The following is a 22271-nucleotide window of genomic DNA, read 5'->3' on the forward strand; positions in this document are numbered from 1 at the left end:
GATCATTTAACTGTATTTTAGCAAGTATGTCTTCAAATAATTTTAGTTCCAATCTGAATATTGCTAAAATTTACTGTGTAATTATCTAGGTAACCAATCATATAATTTGTCAGTATTTTTCATGGATACAATGTCATCTTTTCAAATATTTTAAACTATGTCACATAACAAAAAACAAACAAAAAAATTAGTTGATTAGTAATGTTACAGCAGCCAGCATAATGAATTTGGCTACTTCATTTCCACATTCTCTGTAGTTGAAAATTAATTTTACAAACATACTAGCACAGTTTACTGAGACCTGCCAGCATCCAGGGATTTTTACGCTTACCAACTATTACTATTCTCGTGTACTTTAATAAACACAAGATTTAGCAATATGCAAGTAGAAGAAACATCAATTACAAGAAACATTCTTTAATCATCAAGCAAGTTTCTTTGTCTACAGTAATTTCTATATAGAAGAGTATTTTCCAGGATTCAATCTGTCATTTGGAACCATATTTATTTTTTCAAAATAAAATGTTTTAAAGACAACAAACCACACTATTATCTTTATCAATTAACTGCAGATTTTGAATTTTATATTTCAGATAGTTGGGCCAAGGACAGCATCTTAAATATACTGTAATCTTATTTTTAAATTAGAATTGACATAATTATATTAATGAGAGTTCTGATCTAAGAATCACCTATTTTATATCTTAGGATATTCCACACAAAACAATTACAAAAGTAGCACAGTTAAACAATGCTCCTCAGCTTTTTGACTTCTCAATATTGGAATGCAGCTGGAATAAATTAAACTGTATCGAAATGGAATACCAAGTAGGGAAGTAGATAAATGACTTCAAAGCACCCGACCAAGGCTCTGGTTTAAGAAGTAACAACAACTGGATAAACTGTTGGTATGCCAAGAATAACCTCCCCATTTTATTAACTGATAAATACTATACTGTAAAGGCTGTCTTGTTCTTTAAACCTAACAGAAAAAGTTGACATAGCAATTCATAAAAAAGATGATGTTCCATGAGAGAAGGGGAACAGTAATGATGAAAACATTACTACTGAAATGTATTATTTTAGAAAATAAATGATTTCAGCTATTTAAGCCAGACTTAGACAAACACAAAACAACAGGCTAAGAAGGTTCATGACAAGAAGCTAGACAAGAAGGAAGGATTGTTAGAAAACTAAAATGCGACATTAGAAGCAGCAAACAAAAGAACTGACAGTGAAGAAAAGCACACTGGTGATATGGCAAAATGCTGAGGGAGAGGAAGAAAAAGATGAAAATGGAGAAAGACAGAGAAATGGCACGAAGAAATGAGAACAAAAGCTTCATAATTGGATACTTTAATCCTAAGTAAGAAAGGACAAGAAGAAATGAAAGAGAAGAAGTACTCCAAGATAAGAGAAAGTGATTCTTTAGTGAAGACCTAAATTCATATTAAGATGTTTGTATAATATCAGTTAATTTTATGATAAATGCTTAGACATGACCTGTGAATAACTAATCCAATGAGACAAGAAAAGGAAATAAAAGCTATAGATACAGATAGGAAAGGAAGACATAAAACTGTTAGTAGATGACATGATTGCCTATGTAGAAAATCCCAAAGATCCAACAAATTCCTAGAACGGATAATCAATTATAGCAAGGTTGCTGGATACAAGGTAATACACAAAAGTCATCTTGCTTCCCTATATATCAGCAACAAACACTTGGAATGTGAAATTGAAAACATAATACTATTCAAATTAGCACCAAAAAATTTAAGTACTTAGATATAAATCTCACAAAATAGAAGATCTATATGAGGAAAACTGTAAAACTCTGATGAAAAACCTAAATAAATGGAGAAATAAATGGAGAGATATTCCATGTTCGTGAATGTGAAGATTCAATATAGTTAGGAAACCAATTCATCGCAAGGTGATCTATAGATGCAACACAAAATCCCACAACTAAACACAAAAATTCCCAGTATTTTGTGGATATTGTTAAACTGATTTTAAACTTAATATGGAAAGGGAAAGTATCCAGAATAGCCAAAACAGTATTGAAGAAGCAAAAATTTGGAATACTGACAGTACTGAACTTCAAGACTTACTATAAAGCTACAGTAATCAAGATAGCGTGATGCTGGAGAAGGAACAAACAGATCAAGAGAACAGAATAGACAGCCCCGAAATAGCCACATACAAATACAGTCAACTGATGTTTGATAAAGAAACCAAGGTAATTCAATGAAGAAAACAGTCTTTTCAATAAATGGTGTTGAAATTGGATATTCACATGCAAATATAACAAATCTAGACACAGAGACCTTACACCTTTCACAAAAATTAATTTAAAATGAATGAATCATAGACATAAATGTAAAACATAAACTATTGTAAAATTTCTAGAAAATAACATAGGAGAAAACATAGAGGACCTGGGTTTTGGTGATGAAGTTTTAGATGCAACACTGAAATCACGATGAATGAAAGGAATAGCTGGTAAGTTGAACTTTTTTAAATTAAAAACTTCTGCTGTTCTGCTGTGCCAAGGACTTTGTTAATAGAATTAAAAGACAAATACAGACTGGGAGAATATATTTGCAAAACACATATCTGATATATACAAACTATACAAAGAATTCTTAAAACATCAATAAGAAACCGTTCAATTTAATAACAGTCATAAAGTACCTCACCATAGGCATAAAGATGAAAAATAAGCATACATGAAATGCTCAATATCTTATACAATTAAAGAATTGCAAATAAAAATAGCAATGAGATACCACTACATATCTACTAGAAAGATTAAAGTAAAATAAAAAATTAAAAAAAAAAACTGACGATACCAAATACTGGTAAAGATACATAGCAATAGAAACTCAGACACTGCTGGTAAGAAAGCAAAATGGTATAACCACTTTGGAAGACAGCTTCTTACAGCGCTAAATGTAGTCTTACCATGATATAGCAACTGGTGCTCCTACGTATTTACCCAATTAAGTTGAAGACATATGTCCACATAAAATCCTGCACACAAGTGTTTATAGTAGCTTCATTCATAATTGCAAAAAATTAGAACCAACCAACGTGTCCTTCACTAGACGAATGGATAAACAGTAGTACATTCATACAATGGACTATTATTCAGCAATTAGAAGAAATGACCTGTCAAGCCATGAAATGACATGGAAGAACCTTAAATGCATATTGCAAGTGAAAGAAGCCAATGTGAAAAAGTTATATAGTGTATGATTCCAACTTTTTGACACTCTGGAAAAGGCAACTATGGAGATAGTAAAAGAAAAATCAATGGTTGCTGTGGGTGGGAGGATGAATAGGTAAAGCACGGGATTTTTAGAATGGTGAAACTATTTTGCATGACACTCTAATGGTGGATTCATGACATTATTATGTATTCATTAAAACTGACAGAATTATACAACACAAAGAGTGAACCTTAATGTAAACTTTGGACTTTAGTTAATAGTAACGTATCAATGTTGGTTCATTAATTGTAACAAATGTACCAGACTAAGGTGTTAATAGATGCTAATAATAGAGGAACCTCTGTGTGTGGGTGGGGAAGAGGGTAGTCTGTGAACTCTGTACTATCTGCTTAATTTTTCTGGTAAAAAAAATATATCTCTATTTTAGCCAATTTACTAATGAAATGGAGTATATTTTTAATTTCTATTTACACAAACATTTTTATAAGAGTTTACTATCTCTATTTCTTTTTTTCTGACCTTTCTCCATGCCTTTAGGGACATACTTCCAAGATGAAGTTCAGAATAAATAAATTTAGTTAGCTATTCAAGTTGTACTTTTAGGCTTGACACTTTGATGTACAAATCACTGAGATTCAACTTCCCTTATGTAATGCCATTTTGTTTCAAGATGCACAGTTTACAATGGAATAATAGCTCTAACGCACTGATTTCCTAGATGTTACTTTCTTTTGTACTGATATGAGAGTATTGCTATGAAGCTTCTTGAAGAATTAAAATATTATCTAGAAATGTTCTTCAAACATTCATATGGTGATGTGTTTTTCAGAGATAATAAAATAATGAAAATGGGAGTGGGGGGAAGGAAGAAAATTTTCCTTACTGAAGATCTAAAAATTAACCTAAGAAGATTTGCAGAGTATCAGTTTTTATGACCAACACGTAGATATAGTCTGAAATTTTTACATTGCTATAATAAATTTAGCATGCCTCCTGAAGGCACTAAGACAGTGCCTCCCTGCTGATCCACACCGGGCACATAGCAAAAGAAACAATCAAAGTCTGTAGTGTCAAGACACTGAGATTTGAAGTTGTTATGACTCCATAATTTAGACTATCCAATTCAGATTGGTATGTACAGCAGTTGATAAAGGCAAAAAATAAGTCTGCCCTGGGAGTTTGCCCACAAAACACAAACTAACTAAATCTATATAATTCCAAATGGAAAAAAAACTATGACCCAAGAGTTCAATCCCAGCCATTTTTTAAGTTATGTGCCAAATAATTTTTAATGTATTTAAAATATTCTTTATTTTAAAAAACTTACTAATGTTACTAAACTTTCTTTCTCTTTTATATTTCTGTGATCTGGATGGCTTTAGTGATATGTTCTGTTAACCAAATTGTTGGGTTCTTTCCCTCTTGCCTTCAACCAACTTTTCTTTAGTTTTTAAAATAGATTGTAGGGTCATATAGTTCATGCATCAAAAAGTATAAAAAGATACATAGTGAAAAGATTACCACCCGTTTCCATTTGCCTAGATCCTACCCTCCTCAACAAATAACTCATTATATTATTGTTTAATATTTCAGGGAATTTTTGGTCCATATACAAACCAATAGAAATATGAAATTTTTTCTCTTCCTTTTTTTATGGACTATATACAAATACATTTCCTTATTCTTTTTTACTGCTGCATAATATATGGATGGCTGTGTACCATGATTTATTAACCAGTACCCTATTGGTGGGCATTTATGTTGTTTCTGATCTTTGACTATTAACAAACAGTGCTGCAAAGAGTAATTTCTATGTATATCATTTCAAAAGTGTAAATTCCTAGAAATGCTGTTGCTGAGTCAAAAGGTATATGCATCTTTTTATGTGGTTAGATTTTTGTCTAATTCTGGTTGTGTCAATTACACTACCAGCAGAAACATCCATGTCTGCTTTCCCATAGGTTCATAAATCTTATGGAATTTTTCTCGACTTAATAGAGAAAATTGCTATAGTTCTTATTTAATTTACTTAATTATGAGTAAAATTTATAAGCTTAAGGGCTTGCTTCGGCAGCACATACACTAAAATATAAGTTTAAGACCGATTCACATTTAATTTTCTGTGACCTTACTGTGCAGTTCTTTGTTCAGTTTCTATCATTAATAGAATTATTGCTAATAATTTAAAATATTCTAATAGGTCAAAAGCATGTTAGTCACACAGTTCTCTTGTAAAAAAATAGCAGTGAAGTTAAACAAAGGGAAATCTTAATAAAGAACTAAATAAAGAAACAGTAGTTGTATGGAAGGATTAAGCATAAGGACAGAACCAAATTAAAGAGTCAAAACTAAAAAAAATTACTGTAAATATGATTGTAATATGAAAAGTTCTTAAAATTAAAAAAGAAATTATGTAGATCTATATTCCCAATTCATATATTTCAAACAATACTGGAAATGGGTAATAACACTAAAATCCTAAAGTTCTAATTTCCTCATCTTATATAATGTAGAATCAACACACATTGTTTAAAAAATAAAAGCAATTTTGTTTTATATAATTTTACTTAATGCATAATTATAATACATAATTTTATTTCTACACAATAAAAATGTATGTTAGTGAGAAATCTAAATTTATTATATGGAATATAACAGAAAACAGGGTTTTACACTGCCCAACTATTTAAAATTAAACAATACTTTCAATGTAACTAACAGACATAATCTGTCTCATATACTGAATAAAGAATGTGAAAAAAGAAAACAGCAAGAGTATCTTTTTGAGGTAACTAAGCAAATATGATGAGAGAAAGTAGAAGAGAATTCTAGAAGATGTGAGCATACATATGAAAACATTGCTTGAGTTAGGCTTAAACAATAAATACTAAAATAATAAAAAAAAGAATGTATGATGGGATAGTTACTTAATCTATAAACACAGATAATACCTACCTTCCTGGGTTAGTATGAAGAATAAATCATAGAACATAGATAAAAGATACAAGGTACATGCTCAATAAATGCTAGTTTGCTTTTCCCACTGACAATCACTAATTAATAATTCAAGGACAAAAGACAATGATGGAACAAACATCAATTAAAAATTTGTTACTATGAGGGAAAATAAGGTAAAAAAGATATGCTCAACTCAAATACACCACTCTAACTTTACAAGGCTTTGCATGTCTTCTATGATTTAAAGAAAAAGAGTAAAATATTAGTAACAAAATAATTAAAAACATTTCACTGTTGTCTTTAAGAATCATCACATGCCTATCAAAGCAAAGAAAAACAAGCAATCAACAACTTTACCATGCTCTTTCCTGACCCTCGGGGTCCAATAATGAGAACAGAGTTACTTTCTCCATAGACAGTAGTTCTTTTTAGCAGCTCAGTTAAGTTTCTGAAATGACATAAATAGGCCAAAATTTTAAAAGCTGGCATAATTTGCTAGGTATTCCTTTTTAAAAGCTAAATTTGAATATGCACAGAAAACACACATTCCTTTTTACTTTCTCTTTGGGCACCTAACTTAGTGCTCTAAATAGTCCCACACAGAACAAAGAGATGGTTGGCCAATACTGACTCTCTGGAAACCTAAGAGGAAACCAAGTAAGTCTGAACATCTTGGTCTTTATGATAGTATGGGATAGGAAACAACAATGACAGACAGCTCTTAGGACCTTTCACTCCACAGCTAGCTGCCAAGTATTAGGTGCAAGAAGCTCAGACATTATCTCCATAATACCAGGTAACAGAAACAACACAAGATTAAAAGTTTAAGGCTTTCTCATTATGGAAATATTTATATCTCTCTTGCTTCATGATATTCAGTGTTTCTATATACAACGCAAAATTTTTTACCTCTATAAACATGTTCATTAGCCGTATTTAAGATAAAATTTGTGTATGATAATTTCTCTAAAACCTAAAGTGCATCTGTAAGTAGGTTTATAACAGACAAGGGAACAGCTAAACTTACTTATATTGTACTTGTACGCCAAAGAGGTTACTATGTGGACTCTGATGACAAAATCTTTCACGTAAAATTCTCTGTACCTGATAAAAATAAAGTGAATCAATATAAATGAAAATGTTATACATGCAATTAAAAAAACGAATGAGAATATATACATTTAGAGCAGTAAAAATTAGGTATTGTTGAATTAATTCAACCATCCCTAAATAATGTGTCTTCAAGGGCTCTGGCACCATTTTAATGAGTTGTAAAATTAACAGTTCTTTTTACCTATCTCAAGTCCCAGAGAAAGGATGGGAATTTAGTTGTGAAGGTTTCAACCAGAGACAGAATTACTTACTTCAGCTACATCAGCAATTTGGGGGCTGTTTTAATGCATGTGAATGAGTGAATACCTCCCTTTGTATAACATGTCAACCATGGAACAAAGACAGGAGAGAATCTAATAATGTAATCTAATCTAATAATGCTCATGTACCACATCTCAGTCTCTAGAGACCAACACACATCTAAACTGACTTAGCTCAAGCCCTACCGATCTGCACCTGCAGGATTCTGACGGAATAAAAAAGTTTAAAAGTCCATATAGGTATTGAGGACCCATTAGATGCAGAGCACAGTACTACTTACTAAAAGAGCATGATCCATGCCTAAAAAAAAATTGCAACTATATTGCAAAGAAATGACACATTCAAGAAACAATCTGCAAAAAAGTAGTAACAGCATATAAGGAAATGCTCAATTATATGGAAATCACATTCATCTAGGCTATAAAATAATCATTCAAATAGATTAAGAAAAAAAGTCTTGTAAAGAGCTAAATTTTGAGTTCACCTTAAAATGAAGGGCTGAGACTTAGTTGTAAAAAATTATGTCAGACAATCTAGCATATTCTTTAAAATGATGGACCATTAAAGTCGGGTTTTTTTCTGTATCTGCTGCTAATACAGAGGTCCTCCAGGGACACAAACCATGGGAGGTTGGTTCAGATTTGACCCCATCAGCAGAAACAAGGAACCTCCAAGAGTATTTACTTCTCGCAGACTGAGGGTATGGAACTGATCTTTCAGGTACCAAAGAGATAAACATGAGTTCTCTTTACATGCACCAGGGGCTAAGCAAAGCACACTATTCACTGAGGATAAAATAATCCATACTTATACCATTACAGAGGAAGTAGGAAGAATAAGAAGATTGGTGCCAGAAGAGCATTTTAAAGTTAGCCTTTTCTAAATCTTAATTTTCTTTAATCCATAAAATGGAGACAATAACATTTTTCTGGCAGGCTTTTCAGATTAAATAAGGCAGCTATCTCTAACATAATATAAGTTTAGTAATAGGTAATAGCTGATACCTGTAAGACACTTAAATGAACATATATGGAGACTCAACTAATTAGAATGTGTATTCCTCTACCTAGGTAAGATCACTAGAACTCAAAAGACGAACCTCAGTCCTTTTTTAAAAAAACTTCATTAAAGTTTATTAAAGAGGGAACAACTATGTATAAAATGTAAGGATAAAGTGAAGTGAAGCTGTAGTGAACAGTCAGAGATTCAAAAATTCCAAAGTGATCTGAGATAGAGGTTACAGAGGTGTAACATATACAGAAATTAATTAAGCTGTACATGGAAGTTACACATTACAAAAATATGTAAATTACACTTCATTAAAAAATTTTGAAACAGAGGTAAACATTTTCCTTCAAAAAGAAAAAAAGTCTTATAAAGGGATGCCAATAACATTTAGTTTTAATTTTTAAAAAACATAGTTCTAGTCAAGCCAGATAAATTGAAATGCCAGGGAAGAAATCTACTAGATTCCTTAAGAAAGAGATATATAAAATTAAGAAGTAGCATAAGACATTCTCTCCTTGAGATTGGAAAGAGTGATTCTTCGTAAGTGTTAAGGGGAGAATTCAAGTTAAGGAGATGACTATTTCTTTGACGACCTTTGTAACAGACTTTGAGATTAATGAAAATATATACTAACCTGTGAGAGGTACTCTGAATGTATTAAATTGTTACTCTTTGATTTACGACTGCTCATCTCAACAAATTGGAATCCTTAAAAAAACAAAAAATTAGCATGAATATAATAGACCATTGGCTTAAATAAATTATTTAAGAATTTACCATTATAGAATCAAAATACACACAAGTTTTGAAACATGAAAAATGTTCAAATTCTCGAACATTAAATTCTTAGCTGAATCTATTGTGGTAATCATTTCACAATATATGTAAATCAAACCATCATGCTATATGCCTTAAACTTATACAGTGATGTATGTCAATTTCCTCAATAAAACTGGGGAAAAGCAAACCTCAAAGGCTTCTCTTAGTCTAAGAACGGGTTTATCTGACACTCCCATACCGCACTTTATATGCTCCTTACAGAAAACTACTCCTACCTTTCTTTCAATCTACTATTCACCCTCCCTTCTTACCTTAAAAAAAAAGAAAAAGAAAAAAGAAAAACACAAGAACAACAAACCATGTACTTCTTTAATGTAGAACGTTTCTCCCCATATCCATCCCCCAGAAACATCCCTTCCCAAAAGCCTTCACTTTCTTGATCTACTCATCAATCATACAGTCATAATAGACGAGGTAAATAAAATGCCACTTCTGTGAACATCCGTACTACCTATATTTCTCTTTATCCATAATCAAATTATATTAAACAAAATTGCCTATTTAATTGCCAGTGTCCCCAAATTCAAGGTATTTTAAAAGTCCCAGTATTTTAGCATAATGTCCAAAATAAAGTTGGCAATGGTAACTGGAATGAAAAAACACCTATAAAAATATTAATAAAAACTAACTTTAATAAAATTCTCCTTGAGGGCGACATATTCATAGATAAACACCTTTGGCTAACAGATCTAATTTTCTTAGCCCTGATTTCCTAAAGGAGTACTTTACTGGTCAGGTAATAAATAATAGCTTGAGCAGTGTTTATTTATGTACCAGGAATTGGTACAAGTGGTTTGCATTTACTAATTCATTTAATCCTCAAAATAACCCTATGGAATTAGTATCATTACAATACCCTTATGAGATTAAAAGACATAAAAAGGTTAATTAAGTAACTTGACCAAATTCAAATAGCATTTAAGTTGTAGAACCAATAAAGTTATACTTGGTTATATGTAACATAATTATTATATACATATATAGTTATAAGTGTATACACTTGGTTATATTTAACTATTATTTCGCTGTTTTAAATGGTACAAATTTCAATAGCTTAAAGATCAGCCATTGTGACAGGATTACATTTTATATCCACATTTATTAATTTTGCATACTGACAACTAGATGGCAACCCTTGGAATGTTGTTTTCTTCTCTGGAAATGCTAACAGGGCAGCATCTGAGCAAGGCCTTGACAGACAAATAGCAAGCAAATTTGTCTCCCCTTACTTTATAAGCCAGGTAGCCAAGGCCTAAACTCCAAAAGGGTTTCTGGCTCCAGGCTCCCAAATTGGAAACTCAAGAACAGAGTACTGAACATACATCTTGCCCCTAAGAGTCTTCTTTCTTAGGAGAAAAGAAGTCGTCTCAGCTGCCCCTGGATACCTTCTAGGAGCCCTGTCTGTCTACACAAGGCACCTTGCTTGACAACCTTTACATTAATTTTTATTTTATTCTACTTATTTTAATTTTTTTTTCCTTAAATGAGAGTTGCGTGTGGGGGGAGAAAAACGAGTTTAGCAACATGAACTGATATCCTCACTCTTGTTTAAAATACTCTTGACTGTGAAAAAGGTCTACAAGTTGACATCTGAAATCACAAGTGACCATGAAACAACTGTACCCTAAACAAGGAGGACTAAATATTTAAAAAGTGGAGGAAAACTTTTGCAATATGCCTTATTTTTATAGCTTTATTAGCTATTTCACAGTATTCGGGAATTAAAAAATTTTCCTCTATCTCATGGATTAAGAAAACAGTACTCAAAAAAGCTAAGTAAAATGACTGAGATTGCAGGGTATGTGTCTAATCTACTTCCTTGCATCCAATGTAATTCAGGTAAGCTATTAAAAGCATGCATTTGTCATTATTTGGGGATTTTTCATGAAAGAAACACACATGCTACTTTAGTGCCTAACCTACATAAATTTTGATTGTAAATTAAGTCTTAGTAAAGGATTAATTTTGCGTCTCCGAGTAACAGTCAAATCTCCACTTTATAACAGAATAATTTAAAGGACTATTTTAATTTTAGAGATGTAAAGAAACTTCAGACTGAGAGAAAATTTTGGCAAACTACTTATCTGACAAAGGACTGATAGATTAAAAAAAAAAAAATCTTCAAAATTCAACAACAAAAAAAAATAGAAAAATGGACAAAAGACATAAATAGATATTTCACCAAAGAGGATGGATGGATAATAAACACACCAAAAACGTTTATAATCATTAGCCATTAGCAAAATTAAAACCCCAAGATATCAATACACACATATTAAAACAGCTAAAATAAAAAAAGATAACACCAAATGCTGGTGAGGATAAAGAGAAACTGGATTTCTCATACAACTACTGGTAAGAATGTGAAATGATAACAACTACCCTGCAAAGTTTCTTTCTGGCAGTTTCTTAAAAACAAACAAACAAACAAACAAAAAACTACACATACACTTACCAAGCAACATAGCAATTATACTCTTGGGTATTTATCCCAGAGAAATGAAAATTTATGTTCAAACAAAAGCCTGTAATACAAATGTTCATAACAACTTATCCTGTACTAGCCAAAAACCTGGAAACAATACAGATGTTCTTCAACAAGCCAGTGGGGTTAAAGAAACTCGGAAACATACATGTGAAACATAAATGAGTAAAAAAAGCAGTAACTACTGATACATGCAACAACTTGGATGGATCTCAAGGGCATTATGCTAAATAAATTAAATAAATAAATAAATAAATAAATAAATAAATAAATAAATAAAGGCTGGCCAACCTCAAAAAGTTACACTTAAATCACATTCTTGAAATGACAAAACTTTTAGAAATGAAGAACAGAACTGTGGTAGCCAGGGGACAGTGTCGGTGGAGGGGTGGGTATGACTGCAAAGGGTTTACATGAGGGATTTTCTTTGTAATAACGGAATAATCTTGTAACTTTATTGTGGTAGTCACACAAATCTATGGATACATGGGATGAAATCACAGAGAATTACACACACACAAATGAACGTAAAAAAAAAAACCTGCTGAAATTTGAACACAGACTGTAGTCTCCCTAACTGTTATACCAATGCCAATTTCCTGGTTTTGCTATTGCACTACACTTACATGAGATGTCACACTTAAAGAGAAGCCAGGTGAAAGGCTTACAGGACTCTATGTATTATTTTTGTAACTTCTGTGTATCTATAATAATTTCAAAATAAAAAGTTTAAGAAAAAGACAATCCTAGTTTTATAGTTTTTTAAACTGCTTAATGATCAAAAAGTTATTAGTTGTACAACTAAATATTATCTGCAATAGATTACTGCAGTAAGTTTGGTTGAATTTCTCTTCAAATAATACCAGTGGATCCTGGCACTCCTTCCACTTCCTACTGTACTTTCTATACCACGCTTTTACTTACAATTCAAAATAGTAGGACTAGACATAAAGTGTAAGAGGAGCTCAATGTCTATGCATAACTAAGTGATTACTTAGGTTGGTATCAAATGTAAATCTAACTGACAACAATTATTTAGTTGTAGAAATTTTGGCAGAACCTACTATTACCTAGTCATACTATTACAAAGAGCAGTGAAATAGGTAATCCCAAGGAAAGACTTACCCTGATATTACTTCTTTAGCTTCTACACTTGCTATATTATAGGTTTCCAGTAGATCGTTCTCTCAAATTATGTTTTGCTAAGAGTGAAGAAACCTAATATTCCCTCTCCGCTTTTCAAGTGACAATCGCTCTATTTTACTGCCTCAAAAATTTCACCAAATACACTTCTGTTATTAGGTGCCTCTACTCCACTTTTGATCAGCATTATTTCTTGACCGGAAAAATCTATGACAGCTTCTTTATTGGTCTCCAAGTCTTACCCCCATTTGTGATACCATTTTCATGTTAAAACCCCTCAATTTCAACCCAACCCTCAAAATTCAAAATTCCCTAATATCATTTAAAAGGAAGGCTCTGAATGACTAGTTTCCCAGTTTAATTTAGTAGCTCCTCCTCTTAATATTCTGCCTGGAACAATCAACCATTTTCTTTGTACCCTGCCTCACTCCAACCTCAGGTCTTAGTTGAGACATTATTTCCTCTGGAATACTTTCTGTGACACCCCTATTTACTCCTACTCTGGGAAAAGTCTGATAATTATGTGTCCCTCAAGTGCTTTCAGGATATATATACCATCTTCCTCCTTCTTTCATAGAACTTAATTAGCACAGAGCAATGTAACTAAGTCTGTGTTTACTTATCTGTTTGCTCCAGTGGACCACAGCCTCCTTGAAAAAAGGACTCAGAAATTAAGCTATCCTTGTATCCAAATCAACTAGTGCAATATTGGCATACAGTTGGTTTTCAAACATATATTTGCTAAATGAATAAATGCTAAGCAGTAGAGGATGTCCATAGGTAAACTAGTGTCAAAAAAGAGCCAAGGTTAGGTTAAATCAAGTGCTTAGCTAAATTTTAAATTTTCGAATAATTACATTTCATGACCCTCAAAAAAATGCCAATATAAAATAAAAAGTTGGAAAAATATGTAATTTATTTTATAATTCAAGTAAAATGTATGCAATATATCATGGTAATGTCACAGCAACAGAAACTCAAAATGATTTAAATATAATTAATTTAAGAAATTTATTTTTATTAAGTCACAAGATTAAGAAAATATAAAGTACACAAAAATTTTTTTAACAAATAATTTTAAAATAAAATTGCAAATCTTATAAAGCTACAAGTCTGGTGATTTAAGATAAGGTTAAAGTCAGTTATATTTAGAAAAAGGATATCAACTGTTTCTATCTTTTTATAATCCTAGATTGACAGCTCACTAGCAACATTAAAAAAGATTAATAGATTCTCCTTTATGGAATTAAGGTAGCATATTTCATGTATTACTTATACTACCTTCAATTAAGCCTTGTAGAATTAAGAGGAATATTTCAAATTAAAATTAAAATTACTGGTCAAAAACTATACTTTCACTTATTTTATGGATATATACAAGTACTCCAATAATCCTCCATTTCTTGGCCAATAATTTTGCAGTGATTTGGAATACTCTCCTTGCTCATTTCAAACTTGCAGTTACTCAATGCCAGTTTTAGCATGTCTGAAAAATTTGGCAATACAGATTTTAAATCTATTTCTGAATATAGGAAAATATAGGGTTCAAAGTTTTACATTTCTGAAATTAAATCAGAAAAAGCAAAGGCAAAGGGAGGGAAGACACCAGAATTTTTCTAGAAATTTTAAATTTTTCTTAGAAAGTAAACACAAGTGACGAAAAAAAGCAGTATTTGAGAACACTATTCAAATCAGACTGTAAGCAAACAGAAGTCCAGAAAAAGACCACTTGTTATCAAATTTAAGACAAATATGAATTCAGACAAACTCATGGAGAAGCAGAATTGGAAAAGTGACATTGACAGCAACAGCAAGTGTCCTTAAGAGTTTTGTCATCAGCTGAGCCTGGATTTGAGTGCTTGGTTCTATGGCGTGCCCTTTGAAAATTAATGTTCCTGAACCTGTTTTCTCCTGTGTAAAACTTGAGATGAAAGTATCATCTAATTCATAGGGTTATTCTTGGGATTAAATTAATGGTTTACCTGGTATGCATGCAGTCAAATGCGAAGCACAGTGATGCAGTGTACCCTTTATAAATTATCACATTACACTGGAGAGAAGAACCAAGATGAGGAACAATTAGAGATGGGGGAGGGGACCGAAGCACAGAATCAGACTCCTGTTCCAAACAATTTGTTTGACGGTACTTCTGTGACAGTGCTGCAACATAACAAGTGCAACTTCAACCAAAGTACCCCAAAGCAGACTTCAATGGTATACGCGTACATTCACCGAGTTTTCCTCAATACAAAATAATAGCTTTAAATACTGGTAATAAAAATAAATTATGGGTAGATCAATCGATACAGAGTTACATGGAGCCCCAAAGACCCCAAATCACTAATGCCAGGAAGCCATTCAACACCTGGAAGTGATTATAATTGCTGGGCTCCATCCTAAGTTTCTGATTTAACAGGTCTGGGGTAGAGCTTAAGAAGTTGCATTTTTGTTCAGTTCCCAGGTGATGCTCCTGCTGCCACTCCCAGAACCAAACTTTGTGAGCTACTGAGAAAAGTGACGTGATTACTGTGCATTCCACACCAGAGCTGATAAAACTGGTAAGAGACCACAGATGACAAAGAAATCCATGGATATGGACAGCATCTCCCAACCAAGCTAAGCTTTGCTCAGGTGAAAAGTGTCATGAGGGGAAAACAGGAGAATTTGGGATAGAAAAAAACATCAGGAGGCAAGGGACTTTCACCCGGGTAAATAAACAAATAAGCTCTGAAGCCCTAGAAGGCTTCCTATTAAATAGAAAAAAGAGATCACAGGTCACAATGACGTAGGAATATGTCTCTATATTCCTACACAATGATGTAGAAATGATGCAGGGGAGTTCTGAGTGAGTGAGTGCTGGGATCCTGTCTCGTGAGACCGAAGAATGGAAGCAAGGACCCAGGAGGGGCAATGAGTTTTAAAAAGAGGATAGTTTATTGAAAGCAAAGGGTCAGAGCTCCCAAGTGAGAGGGGGTCCCGAATGGGGGTGCCCAGTGACTGAGGTAAAAGCTCTTACTTTTATACTTTCCCTTGCCTGCTTGGGGAAGGGGGCTGGCAGGTTTGTCCTGCTTCCCCATCCTGAAGGGATTAACGAAATAACCCATTCCTATCTATCAGATCTGCCCCTTTGTCCCACCAAAAGGGATTTGAGATAATTTAGTAACCTTAAGGCGTATTCTCATATCTCTGTCCTGGAGTGAAGGAGACATTCCAGAACCTGGAGTTTCAGGATATGGCTGCCTTTTGCTTATTTCACCAGGGATCTTTCCTGAAGCCTAACAACATACTAACTAACCTGTCTCAATAAGCCACAAGGGGAAACAAACAGAAGAGCTTCTCTTCCCCCCCTTACTGAAAAGTAACAAAAAGTTTTTGTCCTATCATCTGATAAATCAGAGAGCCTTCTGAGGATATTCCAGAAATGTATATAGTTCTGTGATCTACTTGGGAGATTCTTTTGTTTGCCTGGATATTCATAAAAATTATTTAAATCAAGAGTGAAAATACAGAAACAAACACTGGCCTAGATGTTTTATGTTAATATGTCATCCCCCAATTAAAAAAACAACTTTCTTTCCTGTGATGAATTTTTAAATTGCTTTGACAGCATACAAGATAATGGTTTTAGAATAGTTTTTGATGTATCAATATTTCGTGGGACAAACTAAAATGCTTAGACTAAAAAAAACCAAAAATTAAAAATTAGTACCTGAAAAAAGAAAATACTTCAAAGTTACCAATCTATTACAAGGCTAAGACTGGTATCAACAACATGAAAACGCTACTAATATAAAAGGCCCAAAGAGATGATCTTGATTCAGGAGGTGAGGACAGACATTTGCTCTGATGAAGCCAGCTAATTAACAGAGCTAACCGAAGATTACAGGCTCACAGTCTCAATTACAAGATGAATGAAGAACTGGTTAAGTATTAATGCTATGGGCCTGCTGGTCAGACTGTGTCAGTTACTGTGATGCCATGTAAGTGGGCAGTGGCAAAGGACAAGTAGTACTCAGAAGACATGAGCAAAAGGGATGAATTAAAAAAAACAACAACAACACAGGGCAACACACCTGAATCATTAAGGATAGAAACCCTCCCCCCCTTTTTTTAAGCACTGCAAATTATTATTCTGATACACAGTCAGAGTTGGAAGCAGACTGGATTAATACCACAGAGCATGCCTGTACAGTACTTGGTGAATCCCATGGAATCCTTTAAAAAAACCTGAGGTTGGCCTTAGTTTGTCCTCTGGACAGTGATATCTTCGGCAGTGTCACACGAGACCCTTAGCGCTACAGTGAAAACAGAATGGAGAAAATTACTGCTAAAACCCGCAGAAGGAAGATACTCTTCTTTGCCAAAGGCTAGGTGCTTCAAACACTGCCCAGAATGAGACGACTACACTGAAAATCCAGGTAAACCAACATGCATACTCTGTTAAGAGCAGTAAAGAAGGAAAAAATAAATAAAACAAGAAAACATACCTTTTCATCCCTTGGTTAATACATATTTAATCCACTAAATTACCTGCCTTTATTTATTTTATGTGTTTATGTTCACTCTGAATTACATGACCTTTTCTCCATATATTACCACCAGATCACAGAATTCAAACAAATATGGCAGTGACTGTTTATTTTTTTAAGAAACTTTATTTTTGAAGATATTAACAACTCGTAACCAGATACCTAAAAATAAACAATGGCAATTGTGAACAGAAAAGGGGCCACTGGTTAAACCCAAAAAGCTAAGGGGACTGAAAATAACCACATAGGATGGGGTGAACATAAAAATTCCTAACTAAGGAGGGCCATGGCGGGAAGTCACATCTAGCCTGTGGCTTCTTTCACAAAGGTCTATCATTACCTTTATGTGAGCCTGTCTATTGTCTTTTTCATCTAGGATAACATGACCTTGGAATGTCACGTAACCCTCCTCCTTTGATTCTATGTATAAAATAAGCTGCAAAAGCCAGTTTGCGGAATATTTTCTCAATCCATTGAGATTTTGCTTCCAGGCAATTGCTGTCAGCTTGGCTCAAATAAACTCTTACAAGTTTCTCTTAGGCTGTTTTTTGTCGACACATTTTACCCATGTATAAACATGCACACGTGATACTATCAAAGCCAGTATATTCATTCATACAACAGCCAAGAAAAGCACACCATTCACTGAATATTCCCACACACATATACAAACAATAGATATAATTTGTTTTTCATTCGTGGTTTTTCTCCTTGATGTTCTTTCTCCCAAATATTCTTAAATGTCCAGATCTAAAGCACTAAACTGAAAGACTTCCTGGCTATGCTACCCAAATATTTTATTTTCATTTGGAAGCTGTCAACAGAGAAAAAGCCAAAGCTACAGGGAAAACAGGTAACTTTAAAATGTCTGAATTCTAATAATTCTTCTCACCTCGCTAATTACACTGTAACGTTCTTAGGGACCATGTAGCGTAGTAGAGTCAAACTGTAGGGCAGTTAGGCTATACTTGCAGGTAACGCATCTACGATGAGATTCCACCACTCATAATTCCTTATATCCCAGTACACCTAGCAAAGTACCTTTAATGTCATACCCAATGAAAGCATTCTTCTTCATTACAGCACCAACTCACAAATTATTACACTTTTTATTTTTAGAAGGCACAGGAGAAATCTGCTGGCATTCATGAAACTTTGGACACAAGAATAACATTAAAGTATAATTAGAAACATACACAAAGAATCAGTTAAGTATTTGCTTTATTCTATTAACAGTTTCCCAAATATCATCATAATCACCTGGGAAAACTTTTTGAATACGATTTCTGAGTCTCAGTCATAAATCCGGGAATCTACAGAACGTTCCTCTATTGCCTCTGCTGTCCCACCAAGTCCTACGCTATTGGCACAAGGGAGTGCGTGACAGTGGAGGCTGCCTTTTCTGCCGTGGCTCATCCTCCTCAGTTCTGACACACACGTAAAGAATACATACATAAGGCAGAGAAGAATCTAAGTCCACCAATTCCAGAGCACTCCTACATTATAACTTAGAAAGGTACTGACTGTTTAAAATTTAACCTGCATCACCAGCAAAGGACAAATATGACAGGAATTATAAATGTCACCTGAAGCCACCTGCTCTGAATAGCCTGTCTACATTTCCCGTGACACTAAGGTCCCTACAATTTACACTTTTATAATGGAAAGGATGTTAAAAAGTGAAATACTGAAATATAATCACTGACCACTACAAAACATAACTATATTTGAAATTTTAGACTTTTAAAAACATGTCAACCAAAACAGGATGACTAAACAAGTAAGCTCAAGACTCAATCATGTGTATATTTGCATTTTCCAATTATCAACTGAGGTGGCTTATTTACCAGGATAATTATCCATTCCTATGGTTTCCAAGAACTACATGTTGATAAATTCCTGAGAATTATGAGATTTCATAAGCACTTACACCTTTTTCATGGTGCCTTCCTCAGCTCCAAACACTCCCTGAAAGCCTCTATCTCTACTTCATTGTCTCTGCATAGCACCTTTTAGATTAACTGCTTGGCCAACAATTTTATTGTTGATTATTTACACTATATGATTAGAGAAACCGCTTAACTTCAAAAGACTTATCTAGAAAAGAAGTGATACTAATAACCTCTTCCCACGTATAGCTCAATATTCAGCCAAACGCCCCGTGTTTTCCCACTCTAAGGGTGATAAACAAAAATCTCAGTGTGCATAGCCAACTCAATGTCTTCCTTTAGGCTGATTCTTACACTGTCTCTCAGACTAACAGAATACTAAACCAGGGAGGGAAAAACCAATGTGGACAGCCTCCTGGGAGTGTTCCTCAAGTCAGATTTTTTTTTTTAATGTCTTGTCTGTTGACCAAATACCTGTCAGCTTACTGACTAGCAACAGCATACAACATCTGTATTATGATAAGAATGAACCTAATTTTGAATAGTACTGTCTTAAAAATAGGATTATCAAATCTTAACAAGGGAACAGATCATAAGATCTGCTTTGGAATACCATCAGCTATATCTGAGAGTAAGCTGCTCAATAAATTATTTAACTGAGTTAATACAATATGTGTTTCAAAGTAAAAAACAGATTATTCACAAAAACAATATTGTTGTCTTAGGTCACTTATAAGTCCTTTCATGCCACAGATTTCAGGCACTCAACTTGTCGTTAGCTATGTGAACTTACATACAAATTCTTTGTTAATATCATTAAGTTATGTAGTGATAACATTTCATGATTAAATTCCTTTGGTAAAAGAATAAGTTATCACACAACATATATTCGGCTTACTTTTCAATATCCATGTGTGTGTGCGTATGTGTGTGTTTCTGTATGTATATGTATATGGGTGATATACATATGTATGAGTTTATGGCTTCAGTTTCAGACACTACTTTAAGAAACATTTTCACTATACTGAATGACATTTCAAATGATAGAAAATAAATGTATTTTGAAAACGATAAAATAAATATTTAGTCTGTATAAATGCCTCCCTGTATTACAGCTAATGAGAAAACCAAGTAGCTCCAACTTAATGTCAAAGATTCTCAAACAACTCAATCTAAAAGTATTTAGTGTTTCCTTATTACAAGGCTCTGTGACAAGCACTATGGGGAAGATGAAATATAAAAGTTGGTTTCTATCCTCAATACGCTTAAAATCTGATTGGAACAAGACAGAAATATAAAAGTAGCAAAGGCAATAAAAGTATAGAACAAGGATTCAGTAAAGAAAGGGACCTTAAAGGACACGCTTTCTTTTTTTTCATAATAGTGGAAACTAGGCAGGGAGATTCTAAATGACTTAAGATCACACAACTTACTCACAAGCAGCAGCTATTAGATCTACTAACACTCATGCAGCGTTCAGTTATTAATAGTTGCAAATGGCATGGCAAAACACCTGTAACATCACAAAAGCCACCAAAATGATCACTGGGCTTTTGTTTAGGGGAATAAAAACAAAAGATGGATGCATTCTCAAAGAAAATTGTAAGAATCCCAGATGTTCAAGGCTCACAACCCACTTCTTTTTCAAATCTGAACTTATGCTTCTTATACACATCTATATTTTTAAGACCATAAACTTATTTCTCATTAGAAAGTAATATATGTTTCTCATAGAAACTTTGGAAAGCAGTAAGAAGTCATGTGGATAAGGATGGTGGAGCAAAATTAAATTAGAGAATCTCTGTCCTTGCTATATCTGATAAAACAAACAGACAAAAATAGTTAAAAAGAAATGCCCTGGGTAGATATGGGAAGATGAAGTAGAAGCACCAGGAAATCTGTCTCCACACCTAGAAAGCAACTTCACGGGCAACACCTGTCTGATTTAACTATTTTGGAATTCTAGAGTGTATTAGAAGTCTGCAATTTCCAGAGGAAGATTTAGAAAGCAAATTGCCATTAGTTTTGGTCAAAATTCAGTTCTTAGCACACTAGCAGCTACCCATCCCCAAATAATCACACCAATGGGAGGCAGCTGTGCACCATTACTGGAGCAGCTGTCCAGCTTGTGGTGACAAGGTGGGTACAAAGGACACAGTCATCCGAATGTCAGGGATCTGTGCTCCAATCACGTATTCTTATCTCAGAGAACAGAGACAGAGAGCCATTGTTCCATCTCCCTTCATTGTTTTAAGTCCCTCTCCCTTCTGCTAAAGTAACTTCCAGGAGACTTAAAAGACCTGAGCCCCTTTGCCCTCCCGTCATTTAATTTTTTTTCTCTTTTTGGGAGAAAATTAGAAAGTGCTGAGCATGCCCAGGAAAGGGTGCAGGCTCAAAAGGACCTGAGAAGACTAAGTTTATACATTAGGCTGATCTTCAGCACAGAGACAGACTGCAGCAATCAAAAAAATAAAACAATAAACAAAAACAGCAGCAAAGAGCAAACCCTGTAGAATGGGGAAATCTGCTTTCTAGTTACGAACTCATTGGATTCAAATGTCCAGTTTTCAAATCAAAAATATAAACACATATAAAGAAATAAGAAAGAATGGCCCATTCAAAGGAAAAGTATACATGAATAGAAGCTGCCCTTTAAAAAAAAGACCTGATAGTAGATCTACTAGACAGACTTCAAAACAACTGCCTTAAAGATGCTCAAGGAACTAAAGGAAAATGTGCAGAAAGTCAAGAAAATTATATATTAACAAAATGGAAGTATCATTAAAGAAACAGAAAACCTAAAAGACAC

The 22271-nt window shown here is 33.6% G+C and overlaps 1 protein-coding gene across 3 annotated transcripts in view; it reads right to left on the minus strand.

Annotated features, from left to right (window-relative positions):
* The window catches only part of ORC4 (origin recognition complex subunit 4), a 69622-nt gene that overhangs the window by 24150 nt on the left and 23201 nt on the right, over positions 1–22271 (minus strand). For all 3 annotated transcript variants that reach the window (XM_074336008.1, XM_074335999.1, XM_019737417.2), the window contains exons 2-4: positions 9211–9284; positions 7222–7298; positions 6552–6642 (exon numbers count right to left, since the gene is read on the minus strand). In XM_074336008.1, coding sequence (XP_074192109.1) covers positions 6552–6642; positions 7222–7298; positions 9211–9267 — 225 coding nt within the window. In that variant the 5' untranslated portion in view covers positions 9268–9284. The remainder of the gene's footprint in view (positions 1–6551; positions 6643–7221; positions 7299–9210; positions 9285–22271) is intronic.

The sequence above is a fragment of the Rhinolophus sinicus genome, linkage group LG01 (assembly GCF_036562045.2).
Source record: "Rhinolophus sinicus isolate RSC01 linkage group LG01, ASM3656204v1, whole genome shotgun sequence".
Classification (NCBI taxonomy): domain Eukaryota; kingdom Metazoa; phylum Chordata; class Mammalia; order Chiroptera; family Rhinolophidae; genus Rhinolophus; species Rhinolophus sinicus.